The sequence below is a fragment of the Rhagoletis zephyria genome, unplaced genomic scaffold, assembly GCF_001687245.7.
Source record: "Rhagoletis zephyria isolate East Lansing unplaced genomic scaffold, Rhagoletis_zephyria_1.1 Rzeph_scaffold_00647, whole genome shotgun sequence".
In the NCBI taxonomy this organism is placed as follows: Eukaryota; Metazoa; Arthropoda; class Insecta; order Diptera; family Tephritidae; genus Rhagoletis; species Rhagoletis zephyria.
Genome location: NW_016157731.1, coordinates 94,511 through 115,719, shown reverse-complemented (window position 1 = coordinate 115,719; position 21,209 = coordinate 94,511). Strand labels below are relative to the sequence as shown.

Below are 21,209 nucleotides of genomic sequence, written 5' to 3'. Positions count from 1 at the left end.
CCTGGTTTACATCAGAAGTACTTCATGTTATTAGAATTCGCAACAAGGCATACTCTGAATGGAAAAGAAATCAAACGCAATATCGTTGGGAAAGCTACCGGATTGCTAGAAACAAAGCCAGTTTATGGGTTAAAAATGCTAAACAAGCGTATTTGAAAACAAAACTAAACCCAGACTTGCCAACAGATATTCTTTGGAAAAATCTTAAATCAATTGGTGTAGGAAATAAGGAAAAAACATTATGTAATCTTGATGTAGAAGTTATGAGTTCGCGTGCTTGGATATTGGCAATGCCTTTGAAGTCCCACAGTGTGTGTTTAATTTTGATGTGGCGATTAGGTCCAATGCGGTGGGTTCCGATGGCGTGAACTTGAGGTTTTTAAAACTAATTTCACCGTTTGTTATATCTCCCCTCACACAAATCATTAACTTCTCAATCACCTCCTGTCAGTTTCCTAGCGGCTGGAAAATTTCAAACATAATACCAGTGCCGAAAGTAAGTTACCCTGAATCGCCACAGCATTATCGACCAATAAGCATCCTTCCTGTATTATCTAAGGTGTTTGAAAAGTATATGGAGAGTCAATTAGTCACCTTCTTAAATGAAAACAAATTATTAACTGAAAACCAATCTGGTTTCAGAGCATGTCACAATTGCGCCACAGCCATGTTAAAAATATTTGAAAATATTCGTCCGGCATATGACCAAAACCACTTAACCTTAATGGTGCTACTGGATTTTACCAAGGCGTTTGATACAGTTGACCATGAACTATAGCTGTTAAAGTTGGAAAAGATGTTTGGTTTCAACACTTTTGCAGTAAAACTTATGAAGAGTTATCTGTCTGATAGTCAGCAACAAGTCCAGCGTGGGAAAAAGGTTTCTAGTTTAAGGCGCGTCCGGGGTACCTCAGGGGTCAATACTGGGTCCATTACTTTTTTCTATATTTATAAACGACATCGTGAATTGCTGCCGCAATGTATCAATTCATTTATATGCAGATGATACCCAAATATACTTATCGCGACCCATTGGATTGTCAGAAGACCTAGTCTGTAGGATAAATGAAGATCTCTCTCGTATATCTAGTTGGGCACAAGCAAATAACTTGAAACTGAACTCTGGCAAAACAAAGGCAATATCCCTATCTAACAATGAATACAACCTAAGTTGTTTATCCCCTGTTAAATTTGATGGTGTGGAAGTACAGATAGAGCAGGTTGTGACTAACCTTGGTTTCAAAGTAAATTCAAGGATGAGCTGTGTTGATCATATAAACTACTCGATTTGTAAAATATATAACGTATTAAGTAAATTAAATCGCACTGCATATTTATTACCAAATGATGTAAAACTCCGACTAGCTAAGACACTAATAGTTCCTCAAATCATATACAGTGAAGTTGTATACTCTAAGGTAGACAATGCATCAAAACTAAAAATACAAAAAGCTTTTAATACTACAGCTCGTTTTATTTTCTCAAAACGAAAATATGACCATATTTCAGCTCATTCTAAGCAAATACTTGACAACACCCTGGATAACTTTCTTAAGATAAGAAATCTTGTTTTTTTACACAAGTTGGTTTATACTGCAAAACCAGAATACTTATTTAAAAACCTTAAATTTTGGCAAAGCGAGCGTGTGCTAAATATTATAATACCAAAGACTACATACATTGCTACTTCTCGCATGTTCTTTGTTCATGGTGCACAATTATGGAACTCTCTTCCACCCGCTATAAGAACGATAAAAGATGCTAGATGCTTCAAGAATACAATACAAAGATACTTCTCTTGACTTGCCTCTGGAAAACCTCTCCCTCCTCATTCAGTTCTCTATAGATATCTTCTTCTACCTTCTCTCTGTGCCTTTTATAACTAATTCTAATTTTAAAATAATATTTAGGGGATTCACAAGACGTGTTAACCGTCGTAAAATCTTAAGGTTAACATCTTTTTTAATTAAAATGGTTTTAGGGGATTTCTAACTAAACCGAAATTCTTTTAAACTGATAAAGAATATATAATTAGCCAACCTCCCAACCATTTTAACCGCTATTTTACATAAACAAGTGTTAAGCTTAAGATTTTACGACGGTTAACACGTCTTGTGAATCCCCTAATTATATATAATTTTTTATTATTATTATTATTATTTTCTTTTTTTTTAACACCATAGTTTACCATAAGTCGATGTGCTGTAAGAGACACTAGTCTCACTTGCATAAAATAAACATATAAATAAATGAAATGAAATATATCCTAGCGAAGAAATATCAAGTTTTGTAAATATTTTTGTTAATTTGCTGGTGTCATGGTGTAATAATAGTTGCGTTTTTTTACTCACTTCCAGTAAAATCCAGTAAAAGTTTTTACGAATTTTCATGTTTTGGCGTTTTCGTACGCAAAAACTTGCAAAGTAGGGGAAATTGAGAGAGCAAAAAATGACAGCTGAAGTTGCAAGTTTTTACTGGATAAATTTTTACTTGTAAGAGTTTGCCAGTACGAAAAACAGCTGATCGCATGTTGTTGGATGAAATTTAAACTAATAAGGAAACTGTTTCTGGGTTTTTATTGTTGAATTTCACAAAATACACCTATTTAAATACAAAACATATTGTACTATTTCAAATTAAATGTAGAAAAATGTATAATTACAGGCTTATAAGCCTGAATATATGTTTGTATCGGCAGCTCCACACAGCTTGGACATATATTGTAACTTTAAAAAAATAAAAGCCGTAAAATAAGGCAATTTCCTATAAGACTGTAAATGATTTTCTAAATAGATTAAAACACATAAATATCGATAATATAAGCGAATTCCTAATTTAACCATGCAGCCACTCTATTCTAGTGTAGGGATGCCCAAATCAGCACATATGTGTCGCGGGCGACTGCGCGTGCAAAGCTTTGCACAGCGGTGCTGGGCAAGCGCGGAAGCAAAAAGTTATCGGAAGGGGAAAACGAAGTCAACAGAATAGTTAGATTGTATGTGTGACAATGATGGAAAATGAGTGTGCATTGTGCCATTTTCGGCCCTTTCGGAAGCAGCCGGCACCTTCAGCACAATCGTTTGATTTTCGGCACTATTTTTGCGTAACTCAATGCAACTAAAAAATATTTCTTTCGGATTCGCAATTAAAAATATTTTTTTTACACTTAATCGTATGTGCTTAAACTGATAAATGATATAAACATAGAAACGCAAGCAGAAGAATCTCACTTCCACATTCTGCATATGCGCTTAACATTTTTGTTTAAACAAATTTGTCGAAATTTCATCTCTAAAGCAAATATCAAATATCATTTAATATATGCTTTAGATTTAAATAATAATTTTTAGTGGTGGGCGAGTCCCGAGATGTTTAAATGATCGAGATAGTACATTCAATTCGCGTAGATTTTTGAGAACTTTTTTCGTTGAAGGTGTTGCACTTTTTTGCCATACTGAAATTTGTGTACATCATTTATCATTGTCTAAGAAAAACTATAAAATAAAGCTTAATTTATAATATTGGAATAAAAAACAACAACGCTACACGCGCATTCATCCATATAACATAAAATGCGAACGTTCGTTATATGGAAGAAAGTGCGCAACACCGCAAACAGAAAAATTCAAAAAATCAATGGTATTTTCTAGACACTTCAAACTTGCACCTTATTATAGATACTAGAATGAATGGGCTAAAAAATTGTTAACCCAAAACATGTCTACAAATTCTGAACAAAAACTGTGAAAATTTGATGAAACTTTGTTGATTTTTTTCAAGTTATTCAAAAATTATTTAAAAATTTCAAAATTATTTAAAAAAATAAAATAAATACCGGGTGACCGTGTAATTTTGTCAAAGATGAAGACAATGATGATACATAAAACATTAATACACTATATAGGTCAGTTCATATTAATGAACATAAAATGAGATCACTATTGATAAAATGGAAATCCTCAAGGGAAATTTATAATTTCAACGCATGGAATTTTCATACATTTTTTTACTTTCAACCCCCGAATTGCTCAATTACTTCTATTTCTGCAGGATCACCATTAGGTAAATTTCCAAAGATTTTTCAAAATAAATAGCGATGAGGGATATTTCACCCGCCGGTGATAAGAAATCGCAATCACCATAACGCACGTTACTAATATTACTGTTCACAATCACGTTTACACTCAAAATTACAATTCATAATTTCGTTTTGTAGCAAATATGAAATATAGGTATATCCATTTACTTAAATGTAAACGGATTAGGAATCAAAGTGCCAGAAGAGATTTGAGCGTTTGGCACAAAAAGTATCTTTGATGTTGAAATTGTACTTAAAATCGGCAAATTGTACTTTTGTACATTTTAAAATTAATTGTACTGAAAAAAGGACAATTGTACTTAAAATATCAACACTGTTTCACTAGCGCAGTACTTGCTGCAGCGATGCCAGATTTGAGCGTACCCAATTTTTTACCGATAATAACTCATGCGAGGGATTTGGGTATTGGGCATTTTACAATGCGAAAGACCCACTGGCGCCGAGTCGCTGAAGAACTCTTGGAAAATAAACGTAAAAGACGGTAATCTTAATGGCGATGCTAGCAAGTCAATACTCGTATAAAGTTTCATAAAAAAATTCCTTGTGGTTTAAAGAATATAGGAAATGGTACATTTTACTAAAGCCAGCCTCCCGACATAGGCTACTATTTCATACGAACACAAATATATTCGTCTACAAATAATGTTGATTATTGTCCTAAGATACGTTTGTGAATCTTACCAGTGTTCTATGTAATAGGCTGTTTTTGCTTACGCGTAAAAGCACATTTAGCGCATTTAGCTCTAAATGCTACTCTAAATGTACATTTATCCATACAAAATTCGTCACCTAAATGCAACTAAATGCAACTCCATTTTTGCATTAAGAATCTAAATGCTAAGAGCAACCCTGTGATCTTCCAAAATTTCCACGATTCGAACATGGTTTAAAGAGAAAAAGTGGCAACATTGCTTTTTCGAGTATACAGTTGCTAACTACGTTTCAGTGATCGCCGATCGAGATTTCTTTTATTTTGCATTACATATTTGGATAAAGAAAAGTTAAGCAAATTCAACATCGATTTGATGCTGATAGAAATCTGGATCAATTTGTGATCAACTCGGTTCGTTTTGTTTCCTAATTAAGTGAGAAAATTTTAATTGACAGCACCGACAAATGAATATATACACAAACAAATTTTCGGTTATGGTTAAAACAATACAAGTTTTTGTATTGAATTTTTGGTTTAAAATTTATTTTTTCCTTTTCAGTAGGGTTTTTGCACATTATCTCCTGCGTGAGAATTGATCGTAATATATACGGATCTAAATAAGAGACTGGAACACGGCTGTTTGTCAAAAGCATACGATTTCGAACTCGCGTAAATGTACATTTGCTAAATGCTATAGCATGAACGCTCTTCGAAAACATATGTTCGAAAGTGCTAAATGTTGCATTTTTAATGCAGCAAAAACGCTGCATAAGAACCAAAAATCAATCCCCTCGCCTATTAGAACTTTTGCTTTAAAAGAAAAATATACATAGCGCATTTACTCAATAGTTGGTGTGGCATCACTGTTTGAGCATTGATGTGCTCAGCTCACTGTTGCCAAGGAAGTGCATTTTGCACTAAACTTAGTGCTTTTGGGAAACCAAAAAGCCAAAATAATTGGAATTCAATGTTTGGTTCGTTATGTAGTGAGGCTTTTTTAATTTAAGCACACTGAATGCATAGGTACATATGTATGTATGTATACACTATACACTAATATTCTACATTAAGATGGAATTCATTTACTGAATAAAATGTGAGGAATAGGTAAACTAAATACAGTGCTATCTGGGTCGAGTGAACTAATTAATGCAAGACCAGTTCATAAAATGCAGATTGTTCACTATATCCAGATTGAGTTTTTTGTTCTTTAAAATCAATTTTATTGCGCAGTACGTCTTTTGAAGTTAAATTTTTAAGAACTCTGAAATGTCGTCTTTTCCCTCAGCTAATGCCAACACATGTTTCCTGTTGTTGTTCTATCGTTGTCGTCAAGCTCTATTAGCGGTAGACCCTGGAAGCGTGCAGCCTCGATGGGATCTGTCCATAAGGCCAGAGGCGTTAGCAGGGTGAGGTTCAGTGGGTATGCGAAGAGATGCTGCGAGTCATGGGGCTTCTCTCCGAATGCGGGCAATTCATTTGGCACATCTGCATTTATTCTGCTCAAGTATGAGTTCAACCTGCTGCAGTAGCCAGATCGAAGTTGGGCTATGGGGTCCGAGTCTCCCGAGGCAGACGAAGCTCTGTCTCGTCCACGTCTGGTGGTTGCGTGCCCATAACGGCATACACAGATCGAGAGTCTATATAACTGTCGGTAGGCTGTTGGGTCCAGAGATAGTTTTTTGAACCCCCGGACTTCGTCCGTCAGTTCATAAAGATGCCTTCTGACGTGCCGTCGCGAGGGTTCTTCCGCAAGCAGATGTCTGTTCGGGTACCTAACACGGTGACACCCTACTAGGCATTGCTTGCAGAGCATTGTGTTTAGCTCCTTAATCGGGAGCATATTGGCCTCGTTGCGGAGGTGATGTTTCGGCAACATCAGAAGGCATCCTGTCGCTGTCTGAGTGCCGTGTTTTGGCAAGTCTGCAGTTTCATCCACTGCGTCCTACTAGTCCCCGATAACCACACAGGCGTTGCATAGTTCAGAACCGGGCGGCCAATTGCCTTGTACGTTGCCAGCAACGTTTCTTTGTTCTTTGTCTTAGGGGAGAGGGTTAGGCTCCGTGCAGTGACGAAGCGAGAAAGCTCGGTGAAATAACCATTACCAAGCAATCGTTACCATAAGAGACAATCGAGACTACCTCTGGTGGTTGAGGGAGCTTAGAAATGTAAATGTTGAACAGTAGTGGGGAAAGGGCGCCACCCTGTTGAACTCGCTGTTTTAATTTTCCTAGGTTTGCTCGATTTGTCTCTAAAGATCACTGACGACCACTCAGGTATTTCGCAGCCCACCGTTTGTCTTCTAGTAGCGTCACTTGAATAGTTCTATATAGCTATCGGGCGAGAAGACTCTCCTTTGTTGGACGGTTTCCCCGGTGGACAATCACCTCACGGTTGACCAAAGCTTGCTCACACCAGAGCCGAAGTTACAGGTCTTCAGATGGTCTTCCCACTTCTTCCGCTTATGTACGTTCACTAGTTGCCGAATCTCCGAGCTGAGATCCCTGATACGGGGATTTACGGGATCGGCCTGGCGAAGGGATTAACCTTTTTGTTATTAAATTTGTCGTTACAGTTTTGAATTTGGAAGGAATTGGTTTTCAATTTTGTTCACTCTACAAAGACACAAAATTGTTCACTCTATAGAGTACTCAATGGAAAAATTTTCATGTTCACTCTTTCGAGGTGTTCGTAGCATCGGGTGTTCACTCCAGCCAGATAACACTGTATGTTTTACGTTGTTATAAATGTATACAAATCAATTTATTAATAAAAACGTGAGGAAATGGATATGTATATACACTTTTTACTGAATCAAAAAAATTATTAAACATGATAATAAAAACTTGGCGCTTTTGTTTTGGAAAAATTGGCTTTTTCTGGTGGCCTGATGCCACACTGGCTCAGTTGTCGCAAAAGTACACATACATACACGCATTTTTACTTGAAAATAAGTGTGTAGTGGTTAATATGTATACGATGCCATCTCCGTACAGCTCACTTCCCCTCGCCTTGCACGCTCGCGTGCAGGCAGTTTGCCCACGACGTCGACTGCGTGCACCTCTGCTGTGCATCCCTATTCTAGTGTATCAGTAGTTCATTTGGCTCAATATTATGACAATGCAGCAAAAGTTATTTAGTATAAAAGAGCGCCTTTCCATACGATTTTTGTGTACGTTTTTTTCCATTGATAACCACGATATCTTTTATTTTTCTACTTTTTGAGGACAAAAATTATACAAATCCAGCAATTTTAAATATTAATATTGTTCTGAAAACATCAAGTTCTTTATTTATTTCCCAACGAATAGTAGTATAAAAATTGAGATCGGCAGCACTGAAAATAAGCATGCCGATCTTGTCAAAATCACAACAAACACGTTGCTACTGACAACACCTTGTTATTATTCCACCATGTGCTGGTGTATTTGAGTAAAATGTAGAAGCATGATTCAATAATACAATCTTATGTAATTTGTGACCGCTAAAGTTTGAAACTGCTTTATCTAGATTTGTATTTTAGAAGTAGGAGAAAGGGGAACAATGTGATCGCCTTCTGGGAAAACGATAGTAGAAAGGTACTACAAAAAGTACGCAAAGTATACAATCAGAAATGATTGTATTATTAATGTGTAGTATTAATTCCATGGGAATTTGCAATATATTTGGTGTTTTAATGAAAATACTAAAGAATACGTCAAAATATGCATTTTTAATTTAAGTTATTCGTCATTTCTTGGAACAAATCTAGAATACCGACGGTTCAGCTATGCAAAAATTCAGATCAATAGAACTTTTTACGCTCATTTCAAGCATGTCAAAATTATTTGGCGGAAGTAAAAAATGAAGTTTAAAGTTAAATTTTTAGATTTTTTAAATATTGTTATCTTATGAACACATGACCGATTAAAAACTAATGACGTCACGATTTTGATATTTTTATTTCATAAAAAAACCTCTTTGAAAAAACTGCTAACTTAATGGAAAAGAAATTTATATTATTTAGAAAGTACAAGTTATTATCTATAATTCGATATACGTGTTTTATCATGATCTACTTTGGGGTTTCAAGAATTTAGTAATAATAAAAAATATAAATAAACAAAGTAAATAAACCTCTTATATCTTCTTTATTTTTTATCTGCGCCAAATTTCTGGACAGATAAAGGAGCCGATTTCATGTGTGGCGGCGAGAAGACTGTAGGAGTGTTCGCTATGAAACTGCCAGTAATAGAATTTAGAGAATAAGGTGTCTTACTCTCCCATAGAGAGAAACTTGCTGAGTTTTGCGCGAACAGGAACTAGCAAACATTTGCAAGCTTCACTGCCAGCTGGCGTTCACCGTTTGCATTTCGAACATAATAAATGTTTCAAATTATTTTAGGTGGAAAACAAAACAGGACCTATTCCGGACTAAAACTGATAACTTCTGACAGAGAGAGGACCTTATTTACTCTCTTTGTTGTCCTCCCAATAGTCAGAGAACCGAGTACGGGACCGATTTCCAGTAAAATCTGACTTATTCTGACTATTTCTGACTAGTCGGGACTCGTATGGGATCGCAACTATTGTAAGCAACCTAAACGAAAGTCGGGTCTACGTAACCGGAACGACCCAGATTTATATCTGGCCAAGGACTGTCACTCCAGCAACACTCCCCAAAAAGTCCTTGGGGAATTTGTATGCTGCTACAACAACAACAAAGAAACTCACCATAGCGCTATTCTTTATCGAATGCTTTCTCCGAAACTTTTAGGAAAATATTTATGCTTTTACAGCAACAACAACAAACACATTAACAAGACACCGTAACTTAAATATTTTAGTTATAACAATCCATGTGTGTAAATGAGATCCTATTCTGCTAGATGGGAGTGTGTATCTAAGGTATGCAACTTCTAAAATGTTTACAAATATGGATTTCACTCAGACAAAGAATAAATAAAACTTACCCAGATCCGCTACGCGTATACCAAAGCAATTCATATCCTTGTTAAGTGTCTGTTGCACCGGGATGGCTGTAGAGCTGGAGAGTGTGCCCGCCGTTTCCTGTGGTCGCTTACGCGCCACGGCAATACCAATGGGCACTGTGTTATCTGCAAGCAAAAAACAAAAGTGCGATCGAAAGCCACAAAGGCAGACGCTTCACTGTAGTCCCAATATTTTAAAATTCACGGAAAGTCAGTGAGGAGTGGTAAACATTATGTTTGTATCACAGTATAGTTTGTATGTAGATAGGTAATATGCTTGTACGGAATAGATGAATTTCTTTATTATTTTTTTTTTGTTTTTTATATTAACATACTTGTGTTTGGCATTGTGGCCGCTCCGGTGAGTGTGTTCACATTTGACGTCTTATCCATTTCGTTCACCTTCGGCGAAGAAGCCTCTATCTTTACAAGCGTTGTCAGCGTGGACGATGAGGACATAGTCTTGGAAGCGGCTGATATGGAAGCAGAACAACTGGACGTTGATGAGGCCACACCAACGCCCATTCCAACACCAACACCAAGCCCACCTCCGCCGCCACTTGTCGATGATGTAGACACGTGATGTTGCTGATGATGATGCTGTTGCTGCTGTGTTTGATGGCAATTGGCGGAGGTCACTTCCGAAACTTGGCAAGGTTCGCGTTTGATTTGTACAAATGTATAACTGGTTGAAGTTGAATTGGTTTGTTGATGATGGTGATGATGTTGCTGTTGCTGTGAATGCGAATGCTGATGCTGATGGTGTTGAGCCGATGTTGCACCACCCAATGGTGATGTAGTTGTTGTGACAAAGTGTGGGCCGCCTGCAAGACTGAAAGGTTCCAAATGCAATGGCGCACCATTGGCCGTCGCAGTGGAGGGCACTAAGAAGGTGGTGGTGGCCGCAGCTGTGCTACGTTCGAAATGCTCTGTGGCAGCAGCGACGGCAACCGATGAGCCCAGCAAATCCGCAGCAGTGTTAGTACTATGACCATTGAATGTTGCCATTTAACTACGCGCACAAACAGGATTACAATATGTATGTAGGTAAGTATTTACAAATGTTTCTTTAGTTAAGTGTTAGTTTTGATTTTTAATTACATTTGGTGTTGCTTTCGAAAATATTCAAATAGCCGGCGGCTTTGTGTTAAAATGCCGTCGCTAAAATGCAAATGGCTGATTTTTGTGCTGGAGGGTACTTCATAGTGGATTGCGTCGCCAACAACAGAATTGCGGCGCAAATACGCTGGATACATTTTCTAAAATGCAGATTTTCTCTGCCCTATGATTTTAAAGTTGTTAGTTACAAACTTATCTGGTTTGCGCTACATCTTCGTATACGTTTTTTTAACACTTGTGAGTTTAGTAAAACACTATTGGAAATTTCATAGTTCATTTACAGATTAGAATCTTTGTGGCGCTTGATGGCACTCCGATTCAATAATTGGTTGGAATTTCGCACACACACACACGCAAACACATACAAAATGACATAATCCCGCCGCTGTGGTCTAGCGTTGCGGTGGCAAATGCGATGGCTGGCACGAATGGCCCCCCTCTGTGCGAATATACATAAAACTTTGGAGTGTTTCCAATTCACTGGCCAGCAGCACTATAATTTTTCAAACACTTGCAATTTATTTTTCAAGTGGGTTTGAATTGCAAATATCCTCTTAAAGGTTTTTGTGCGAAAAACACGCGCGCGCCTTTCAATTTTGCGAATTCGAGTTCCAGGAATTTGATTTTATTTTTTTATTGCCGAATACAAAGCCGCGGCCAAAACTGGCTGGTGGCTTTTTGGTTGGTTGGCTGGTTATTTTGCCAAATACACTCGTAGTTTTGCCGTCGCGAAAAATGCGAAAATACATCGACGGTACAACGACGACGACGACTACAACGACAACGGCCACGATGATGGCAACCACGATGACAAAAAAGCAAGTTTTCACTTTTGCCTTTGCCCGTATTCACTGCTAGTGCACAAACACATGAACACGCCCAATTACACACACAGAAACATGGCGACACGATACTGCACCGCACAAATGCCCAGCCACTTTGCTTTATAGCTCCTTTTTCGTTGAATTGACTTTGCGTGTTATTATAATTTTATAACTTTTTATTCATTTATCTTATGCACTTTTGCTTCTCCAACTACTTTCGTGCGCACAGAAAACGTATTTTATGCCTACAAATTGACTGGCAGATTGTGCGCGATTTTCCTGCAAGCGCACATCCAGCTTTTCGTCGTTCACTTGCCCGTTGCCTTCGTATTAATGGCCTTTTTTGCTTGCGTCAACTTCAATTCCTTCTTCGTTGGTTGGTGCCTTCCTCATGCAGATCCTCCACCTCCTCCACAACGAACAGGTATATATTTTTATTTTTATTGCTATTACTATCGTATTGCTTTGCACCTCTCCTACTTTGTACAAGTTTCTAGCCACTTCTTTTGCTCGCTCTTCTATTGCTTCCAGCAATTTTCAACCATTTCCGTTTCTGCTACATATATACTCCTCCTCCTCAATGTATCAGCATATTATTGGCGTAGTAAAATTCACCAAGTTTAGCTTCAATTTACTTGCGCTTATCGTTTACACATTACTTATGTACTAAATTAAATATTTCCAAAAAAGTTTACACCAAAATGTAACAAAAAATATATATTTTTTATTTGTTTTCATTCCCGATTCCGAATCTATTGTATTCCGCGTTGTTGAAATTTCAGACTGTGATGCTGAACTATTCGCCTTAATAACGGCGTTGCTACAAATTACTGCGGCAAGCGAGACACAGCGCGCGAGCTGTCAGATGAAAACGACGTTGATTTGTTGCGAATTGGCGGCGAAATATACCGAGGAAATTTTTACGTGATTGCGTTATAGGTCTCTGTCACACGGTCAGTAATTATCACGATATTTGGATCGCGATCCATATTGATGGATTGATGGATCGCGCACGAATGCTACATGTTCAATATTTATCGCGTCAGTATTCGCATAAATTTTGTGCTGAACGCTTATTATGACGCAAGAAAATATTTTTATATTCTACGTATAATTTACAAATAATGCATTCCACAATTATTTTGAAATTTCCAATGTTAATTAAAATATTTTCAATTTCACTTGAAAGGTTTTAAGCGCCTAGAACGATGGCAGAATGAATACCTTTTCGATGTTCGCATCATGAGAGTAAAAGATGTACTGACGAAATGTATGGATCGCGTTTTGAAAGTGCTACACATTCAATATTTATTGACGGTATTGCGATCCGCGATCCAGACTTTCAATTTTTTTAGAAATTTTGCGATATGGATCACGATCCATCAATACTGCATGCTACACCGTCAATAAATATCGCGTTACTTGGATCACGTCAATAAATACTGACCGTGTGACAGTGCCCATAAAATAATTTGTGAAATAAGACACGGAAACTTGTGTTGCGGCAACTCGAAGCTTGTAAGTAGGAATGTTCGATATTTAGGATAGTATCGATATCATGAGTCGATTTAATTAATTGCATATAAAATCGATATGGCGATATATCGGGCTGAACAATATCGATATCGGAAAAATCTATGTTGAAAACCCTCTCCCAAGTAAATAGAAAACCAGGCCTACCTATCAACTTACCTAATTGTGTTATTTCCATCCTTATATTTACCGAGGAATAAAATGGCATGCCGGTCGACTCTATTGACGAAGAAGATAGACAAGACAATAAGTCTAGCGGAGGCAACGAGTTAAGAGCCGTATACCTGCCAGAGTTATAAATATCAAAGCCCCAAAGTTTTATCTGGCATCAGCTTTACTGAAATGCTTGTTGGGATATTTTGAACGTTTACAAATATTTTCAATTCTGCTTGTGTTGGGCTTGCTGAAAGAGTGATCGTAAATTAATTACGTTCTCTGTCGTAAATATTTACGAACGGAAAAAAGATGAAAGTGGAAATGAAAAACGGAACCACAAAAGCCATACAAGATTCGCATTTTACAAAATGCCGTTCTCTTGCCGTAAATGGGAGGGGTTTTTCTAAAGATTTATGTACAATTTATGTAGCGTTACTGCATGTAAAAAGGTTGCAATTTAAATTAAATAGAATAAGGAATTAAGGAATAACGGTAAAGTAGTAGCGAATAAGCTATTAGATTAGATTAAAAATCAAGGTATTCGATAAAAAAAGCAAACAATGATTCATGAAAACAGAGATGAAATATTTTCTTATTTAAGGGAGCACTAATTTGAGGGCACGGATTGGTGAAAGTCCTCAAAATGGCTTAAGCGGCTAACCTTTGCCACCGGATATTCAAAAACCAATTAAACATAAAATATTTTGCTAAAACTACTTTTAACTGAAATCTTCACTACAGGGATGAATGTATGTACGTATGTATGTATGTATACCTGCATAAGGTCGGTCACTCCAGCAGCGTTCTCTGGTCCAGCAGCAAACCTCTTTGGGAAAGTTCCACGCTTTTTAACAGTTTTCTAAATATGCATTACTCTGATACCCGAATGACACTAATCAACACTTTACCTGCCTTTTAAACTTCTCTTATTCAGGAAGCCTTCAATACCGTCAATTTAACTCCGACGATTAAAGACATTTGTGTTAAAGGAAGATTAAGTAGCCGCAAAAAAACGGCGGGTCTTAGAAATTCTTATACTATTCGAACCCTTACACTTTCTTCGCCAACTTGCTTCAGAGATGCAGAATTCAAAAATTTCAATTAAGTGTTCGTTATTTATGTTTACCACAATTTCTTACAGCTTAATGTCTTGTATTTTTATTGTAACTGCAACACAGCTTCGGATCTGTTTTCTTAAATACTAGCTATATTATTTTAATATATCACGCTTATCTCAAATGTATAAGTGTATAAATTTGCATGAAAATACGAAAAATTGTATAAAACTGATTCAAATGTACTGAAATGAAAAACATTTGCATTTAAATAAATCTTAAAATCCGTATACGTAGGAAACTTATTATACTTCTACCAAATACTTGTATTACTACGCTTCTTTCACATATAAATTCTACGTAAATCTTTTGGTGTTGTAATCAAATTGCACTGTGGGCAGAGCTTTCGTGCTCCTAGCGAGCGCAGCCAGCATTCTTCGCAATGCACGTGCCAGCAAGCTACCGATATAGCTGGATTTCGGTAGTCGTCTAAGCAAATCAAGCATTTAAACTTATTCTGCACTTGATTTTCATAATGTCGCAATTTACTTTTCAATGACTCTATTATCTGCGAACTATATTGCTGCGCAACAGTATGTGATTTGAGTTCTTGCTTTTCTTTAGAAACCAAATCGGCAGTTATTTCAGCCCGTGGAATGCTTAATTCTATATTTCCAGCTAACGTATTAGTACTATTAATTGCGCGTTGCAACTCCGTCGCATTAGCGCTGATTAGAGTTGTTTCAGTAGAGCCAGTTATTAGACGTCGCATGTAACTAGTAACATCACCATCTGCACTATTGCCATTCTCCTCCGCTATGGGTGGTATAACATCAGATTCAGCGTACTGCGCCGGCCCATATAAATGAGTGTCATCCTCGTCTACATTTAAATCTTCTTCCTCTTCGTCGCCAATCTGGGAGTTATTTGGAACACTGCCAGCGCTGTGGTTTGCTACAGACTGTCCTACACCGATTGCAGCATAACCGCCTTGTAAGAGACTGGAAACACGTATACGTTTTTGACCAGCCCATTCATATTCTTCGTATTCCTCGCCATTCTCGTCTTCATTGCTTGAACTACCACCATCAGGACCATTGACTGCGCCATTAGTGCGGCGTAGACACTGTTCTGCATGTTGCTCTATTTCTTCTAATGGAAAAGAGGCGTTACACACTGGGCATTGCTGTTCGGTTGGTGGTGGGGGGCGTTTACCAGTTCTTCGCTGCAGATTAATATTTATCTAGAATAAGTAAATATGGTTTATTATAGATTCAACATACCCTGAGACGTGTATGCCGATTTCGTTGCACCCGCTGGAATATAGTCCAAGGCTTACGTCGCTCCTCATTATGTACCACTGTATTGCTAGCACTTTGCTGTGTTAACTCGACAGTTGCCTCACTTACTGCTTTCATTTGTAATTGTTTTAAGCGCTCCATTTCCTGGTCAAAGTGTGGCTTCACTTCCCAATGCTGTAGCTTGCACTCGCACGTAGGACACTGTAGATACTCCTCAGCCGAGCCGCCTGTTAGCAATCGGCTGATTGACTCTGATGTAGCCTCCATTTTTATTGCTGTTACCGGTTAATATATAAAAATTACCGGCCCGATTTTTATTAAAAATTTCGATTAATAATACAAAACAAAAGCAAAGCTTCATGGACGATTTCAGCACAAACAGAAGAAAAAACAACTACACACACTCACACGCAGCGGTAGACATTTGCTTGTTGACGTCTGCGATAAAAACTGACAGCTGCTTGTGGCGAAATGAGGAGGCCAGAAGTAAAATAAAACACACATTATACATTTTATAAACATTTGAATATTTGGGAAAATCAGATTTTCACAGCGTATTTTATTAATCTACCTTCTACAAACGAATATTTGTTTTTTTTTTTTTTTACCAATGTTCTTACTAATGCTGAATTTCCACCAGCCATTAAATTACAACATTTTTAAATTCAATTTTGGGCATTAAAAAATTCTCGTGCCATTACTTTTATAAAAATAGTCGTTATGTCTGTTTACACAAGACATTTAAATTGCATACATTGTCAGTGGAAATTCCTTATATAAGAAAATGCCTTAAAATTGCGTTTCCCTACCGCTCAAATTGCATGATTTCAACGAAATTGAGACGAAATTGTCTCAACTTCACGAAAAAACTCCGAAAATTATTATTATAATTATTATATGAATATATTATTAATATTATATGAATTGTAAATGAATAAAAAGAAGAACATCGAAGGTCAATCACAAGCAAATAAAAACAATAAATGAAATGAAATGAAAACAGACTGTCATCGAAATTGAGATTGAAATTGATTCTTGATCAAGGCGCATGGGGAAATTATAAACAGGTATAAGTAATAAAACAGCTCTTTCGCTTTATTCTCTTAATTTTCTTGAAATTCGGCTATCTTATAGAATTTTTTTCAAGTAAATTTTCAAATAATATAGTGTCAGATGTTCCTTCTCACTCTTATACCTACAGCGGGTTAAATTTCACCTTATCAGATGGCCACATCAGAAATTTGAACGAAAATGTACCTAAAATGGTGTCTTTGTACCGAATGTACTTTCAAACTAAATGAAAGTACGATTGTACCAACTTTTCCATGAGTGCAACAGCAGCTTACTGCGTGTGACAATAAGGGATAGCTCAATAATAAGGTTAATTGACTGAATTAAACTTGTCTGAATTTATTATAAACACCTTCAATTTCATTTCGAAATTGCCCAATTATTTACTCACAAACATTTTGCAATCGCTTTTAAAGCATAAACAGTTGACAGCGTTGATCCGGATCAACACGGGAATTAACTGCAGTTGATACGGATTAATTCTGAGTTAGTCCTAATCAACGCAGCCGTCTGTTTAAGCTTTTAGCGGATGCAACTCTTCAATATTTAATGCCAAGGCGAATTTATACAAGGTGGTGTTGACAGAACAAAATCAAAAATTACAACAACAAATTATACGCACATTGACAATCAGTACAAAGCAAAATTACAACAAACACACCATTTTGACAAAAGGTACAAATTCGCCGTGAAATCAGCGGATCCGATAACACCACCTTGTAAAAATTCGCCTTGTTTAATGCCCAACATTGCAGCGAATTCATTCTTCATGCAGCAAAAGAAGCTAGAGCTGTCAGAGAACGTTAAATACAGAGAAGCAGCAATTACGAATCAGAGTGTAAATTGTCAAAAGTTATCAAAATCTGATTGCGTACACACCACACCAGCCCACACTGCTGTGGAACATAAGAGCGGCGGAGTAACAGAGCTGAGCGAGAAATAACATTTCGTATATTTAATGAATGTTAAGCATTTTGAATGATTTACGCAGTGTTGCCAGAGAAATTTCGTTTGGAGCTAAAACGGTCGAAAAAAGCTAAATAATACTAATAGTAGCTAAAATGAAGAGCTACATATTTTTGTTAAGGTTGAGCATTTATTGACGTAAGGTTGTTTTTACNTTGTATAAATACGCCTTGTTTAATGCCCAACATTGCAGCGAATTCATTCTTCATGCAGCAAAAGAAGCTAGAGCTGTGATACTATCGATTGTACCGCCATTCGATAGTTTTCGAAACGATAGTTGAAAACATCGATAGTATCGATAGTACTATCGTCGTGAGAGGTACTGAACAGAGAACGTTAAATACAGAGAAGCAGCAATTACGAATCAGAGTGTANCAATTTAAGCTTCTGAATTATATAACTTATATGCCTTGAAGAGCGACAGGCAAAATCGGAATTAATTTTCATATGGCAAAATTAAATTCGAATTTTATTTGTCCCTTTTGAAGTGCAAAAAAGTTGAATTGGCCATAAAAATACATTTATAATACTACAAAACAAACAAAAAGATATTCGTTTAAATTGACAACTTATACTTATAAATTATTAACATTTTACCATTTTACTGTATCTTGTATTAAAAAAAATTAATTTAATGTGTAGAGAAGTAAACATGAGACATTGTAAAGTCTTGCTAAAACCGACATCGATAGTTTCAAAAACTATCGATAGAGGCGACAGTTTTCAACTATCGATAGTATCCCAGCTCTAAAAGAAGCAGCAAAGTGGAGAAATTTTCGGAGACGATTGTTTATGTGCGACGCGAAAGTAGAAAAGCGTTGATTTTTTATAATTTAGTTTTTATTTAAATTTAAATCTTCTTACTAAACGATAAAGCAAAGTGTGGATCTATTGAAAATGTAAGGGTGCATTAAGTTATATGTGTAAAAATTGCAAAAATGGCATTGAAAAGTAGCGAATTGCAGTGATACTGTCGCCATTTTGGTGTGTATGTGCGTGTGGATGGATGTGTGATTCAAAATAGACAATTTCGAAGGGGAAAGGAGAAATCAAGGCTCAAGGAACAATCTGCGAAAATTTTTTCAGATAAAAGAGAAAGTGCAAAAGTGTTTTATAATTTACATATTTGTATTGATGATAAAATATCAATTTTGTGGAAATCATTAACTTTCCTATCGTTTCAATAGTCTCCATATAAGTGCATAATTTTGTGTACGAACAACGAAGATGTCTAGCAGAGACGCAGGTGGAGACAAGTTGGCGCAGCAACAGACACAGCTGAACCAACCGCAAAAACAATCTGTTTTTAGCAAAAATGCAATTGCCAACATAAATCTGGGTGGATTTAGTTCCTTCGATAGTGATTCTCTGCCTGAATGTTCAGAATTTGACTCAGAATCGGTTACTTTGGATTACTTCAAAGAAAGGTACGCCAATGTCCGGTGAGAAGGTAGGCCAATTTGTATTTCAAATGTCTGTCTACCTGGATATGTATAAAAAATAATTGGTATGTATGTACATGGCTTTGCATCTGCCACTACATATTGCACAATGCAAAGATCTGCGCATATGTACATACATAGGAACATGCATACATATGTACATACATAAGCCACATCTATCCCATCTGCCCATAATTACATTCCCCAAACGTTTTCCGCCTATTGTTTTGCTTGCGGTTGCTTCGCTGCACAGACATACTTATGTATGTATGCGCTACTATTTACTTACAAACATCCATTATTTATTCGCGCATAATTAACATATTTTTTAGCAGTAATATGAAAATTGTTTTATATTCTTTTATTTACACATCACTCGCGTGTAACTTTTCAAATAAATACATATTTTAAGCTTGCTGTTTTTGGATTTTATGTTCTCTTATTACTGTTGCTACCAGCATGTATGCGCCCTATTTGGTAATTCCTATACGAATTTAGTAATTGTACGGAAATAAAAAACAATCGTTCTTACATGCAAATTTACGTATTCTAAAAATAACGAACATTCACATGTAAGTGCATACAATGTCCATGTGAAATGAAACGAATATTTTGTAAGTGGCCATATTTTTGATGCTCTAACATGCCTTGCGCATATTTTGTTGGTTTCTTTTAGCTACATCTGCATATCAAATGCTCCATAGTTTGAATTTATCTACAGCAAAATGTACATGTGTACATACTACATACATCCGTCTTTCTACTTCAGCTCTGTGTAGCTTTTTTAATTGTTATTCTATTTTTAAACATAAACAAAGTATTCAAATGCGGAAGTTGCGCCCTTTAACACAGTACCTTGGCACACTCCCTCATCCATTTCTATGCTCTTTATTTATATCACCACACACCAACGACAATTTGTGTTGTTTTAGTAATTTGTTTGGATCCAATCAAGGCACATTAAACAGGTAGTATCAGTAGAGCAAAAACAACATTTGCGTGTATTTTGTTGTTGCTTCTGGTCATGGTGTAATAATAACAAGGTGTTGTCAGTAACTTAACCTCACTTTTTCGGCAGGTCTATTCCGGTCACGCATTTTAAAGTACTAGAAAAGGTACTAATTATTTACTACTTTTAACCCGTTGGTGCATACTACTTCAAATTAAATGTAGAAAAATGTATAATTACAGGCTTATAAGCCTGAATATATGTTTGTATCGGCAGCTCCACACAGTTTGGACTTATATTGTAACCTTAAAAAAGTAAAAGCTGTAAAATAAGGCAATTTCCTATTAGACTGTAAATGATATTCTAAATAGATTAAAACACATAAATATCGATAATATAAGCGAATTCCTAATTTAACCATGCCACCACTCTATTCTAGTGTATCAGTAGTTCATTTGGCTCAATATTATGACAATGCAGCAAAAGTTATTTAATACAAAAAATCGCCTTTCCATACTATTTTTGTGAAAGTTTTTCTCCATTGATAACCACGATATCTTTTATTTTTCTACTTTTTGAGTACAAAAATTATACAAATCCAGCAATTTTAAATATTAATATTGTTCTGAAAACACCAAGTTCTTTAAAAATTGCGATAAAACGAATTACTAAAATGGAGTATTTTAGATACTATTTCCCAACGAATAGTAGTATAAAAATTAAGATCGGCAGCACTGAAAATAAGCATGCCGATCTTGTCAAAATCACAACAAACACGTCGCTACTGACAACACCTTGTTATTATTCCACCATGGCTTCTGGTATCGAAAGTGTCAAAAACTGTTCTGAATTTTTTCTTCTAAATCAAAGCGTGCCATGTGAAATACAAAAAATTATAAAAAATAAAAAACTGAAATTGGAAAAAATAAAAATTGTTGCAACTTTCTTTCCTAGTAAATTTGTTTGCTTCTCGAAGCATTGATCCATCCTTTACAAGGGCCAGTAATCAGCGGTTGTGCTGCTGAGTTGGGCGAACGTTCCAAAAGCTGCTATTCAATCGCTTGTTTTGTAT

The 21,209-nt window shown here is 36.4% G+C and overlaps 4 protein-coding genes across 10 annotated transcripts in view; 2 read left to right on the top strand and 2 right to left on the bottom strand.

Annotated features, from left to right (window-relative positions):
* wge (BAH domain and coiled-coil containing protein winged eye) overlaps positions 1-12,497 on the bottom strand; it is a 51,142-nt gene extending 38,645 nt beyond the window's left edge. For 3 of the 7 annotated variants that reach the window (XM_017613337.1, XM_017613342.1, XM_017613339.1), the window contains exons 1-2: positions 10,057-12,496; positions 9,704-9,847 (exon numbers count right to left, since the gene is read on the bottom strand). In XM_017613337.1, the coding sequence (XP_017468826.1) occupies positions 9,704-9,847; positions 10,057-10,729 (817 nt within the window). In that variant the 5' untranslated portion in view covers positions 10,730-12,496. Of the gene's footprint in view, positions 1-9,703; positions 9,848-10,056 lie in introns of all 7 variants that reach the window. The other 4 variants (XM_017613340.1, XM_017613344.1, XM_017613338.1 and 1 more) reach the window with 3 other exon arrangements.
* Positions 12,498-13,487: 990 nt separating this feature from the next.
* On the bottom strand, positions 13,488-16,134 carry RNF220 (ring finger protein 220). Its single transcript, XM_017613353.1, has 2 exons — positions 15,692-16,134; positions 13,488-15,633 (listed from the first exon to the last, which is right to left on the bottom strand). The coding sequence occupies exons 1-2, from the start codon at positions 15,974-15,976 to the stop codon at positions 14,752-14,754; spliced, it is 1,167 nt and encodes a 388-aa protein (XP_017468842.1). The 5' UTR covers positions 15,977-16,134; the 3' UTR covers positions 13,488-14,751.
* Positions 16,135-18,468: 2,334 nt separating this feature from the next.
* The window catches only part of LOC108360881 (uncharacterized), a 32,024-nt gene continuing 29,283 nt past the window's right edge, over positions 18,469-21,209 (top strand). The window contains exon 1 of the mRNA XM_017613332.1: positions 18,469-18,645. Coding sequence (XP_017468821.1) covers positions 18,644-18,645 — 2 coding nt within the window. The 5' untranslated portion in view covers positions 18,469-18,643. The remainder of the gene's footprint in view (positions 18,646-21,209) is intronic.
* Positions 18,932-21,209, top strand: part of LOC108360882 (transmembrane protein 47) — a 9,372-nt gene continuing 7,094 nt past the window's right edge. The window contains exon 1 of the mRNA XM_017613336.1: positions 18,932-19,173. Within this exon, the coding sequence (XP_017468825.1) occupies positions 18,974-19,173 (200 nt within the window). The 5' untranslated portion in view covers positions 18,932-18,973. The remainder of the gene's footprint in view (positions 19,174-21,209) is intronic.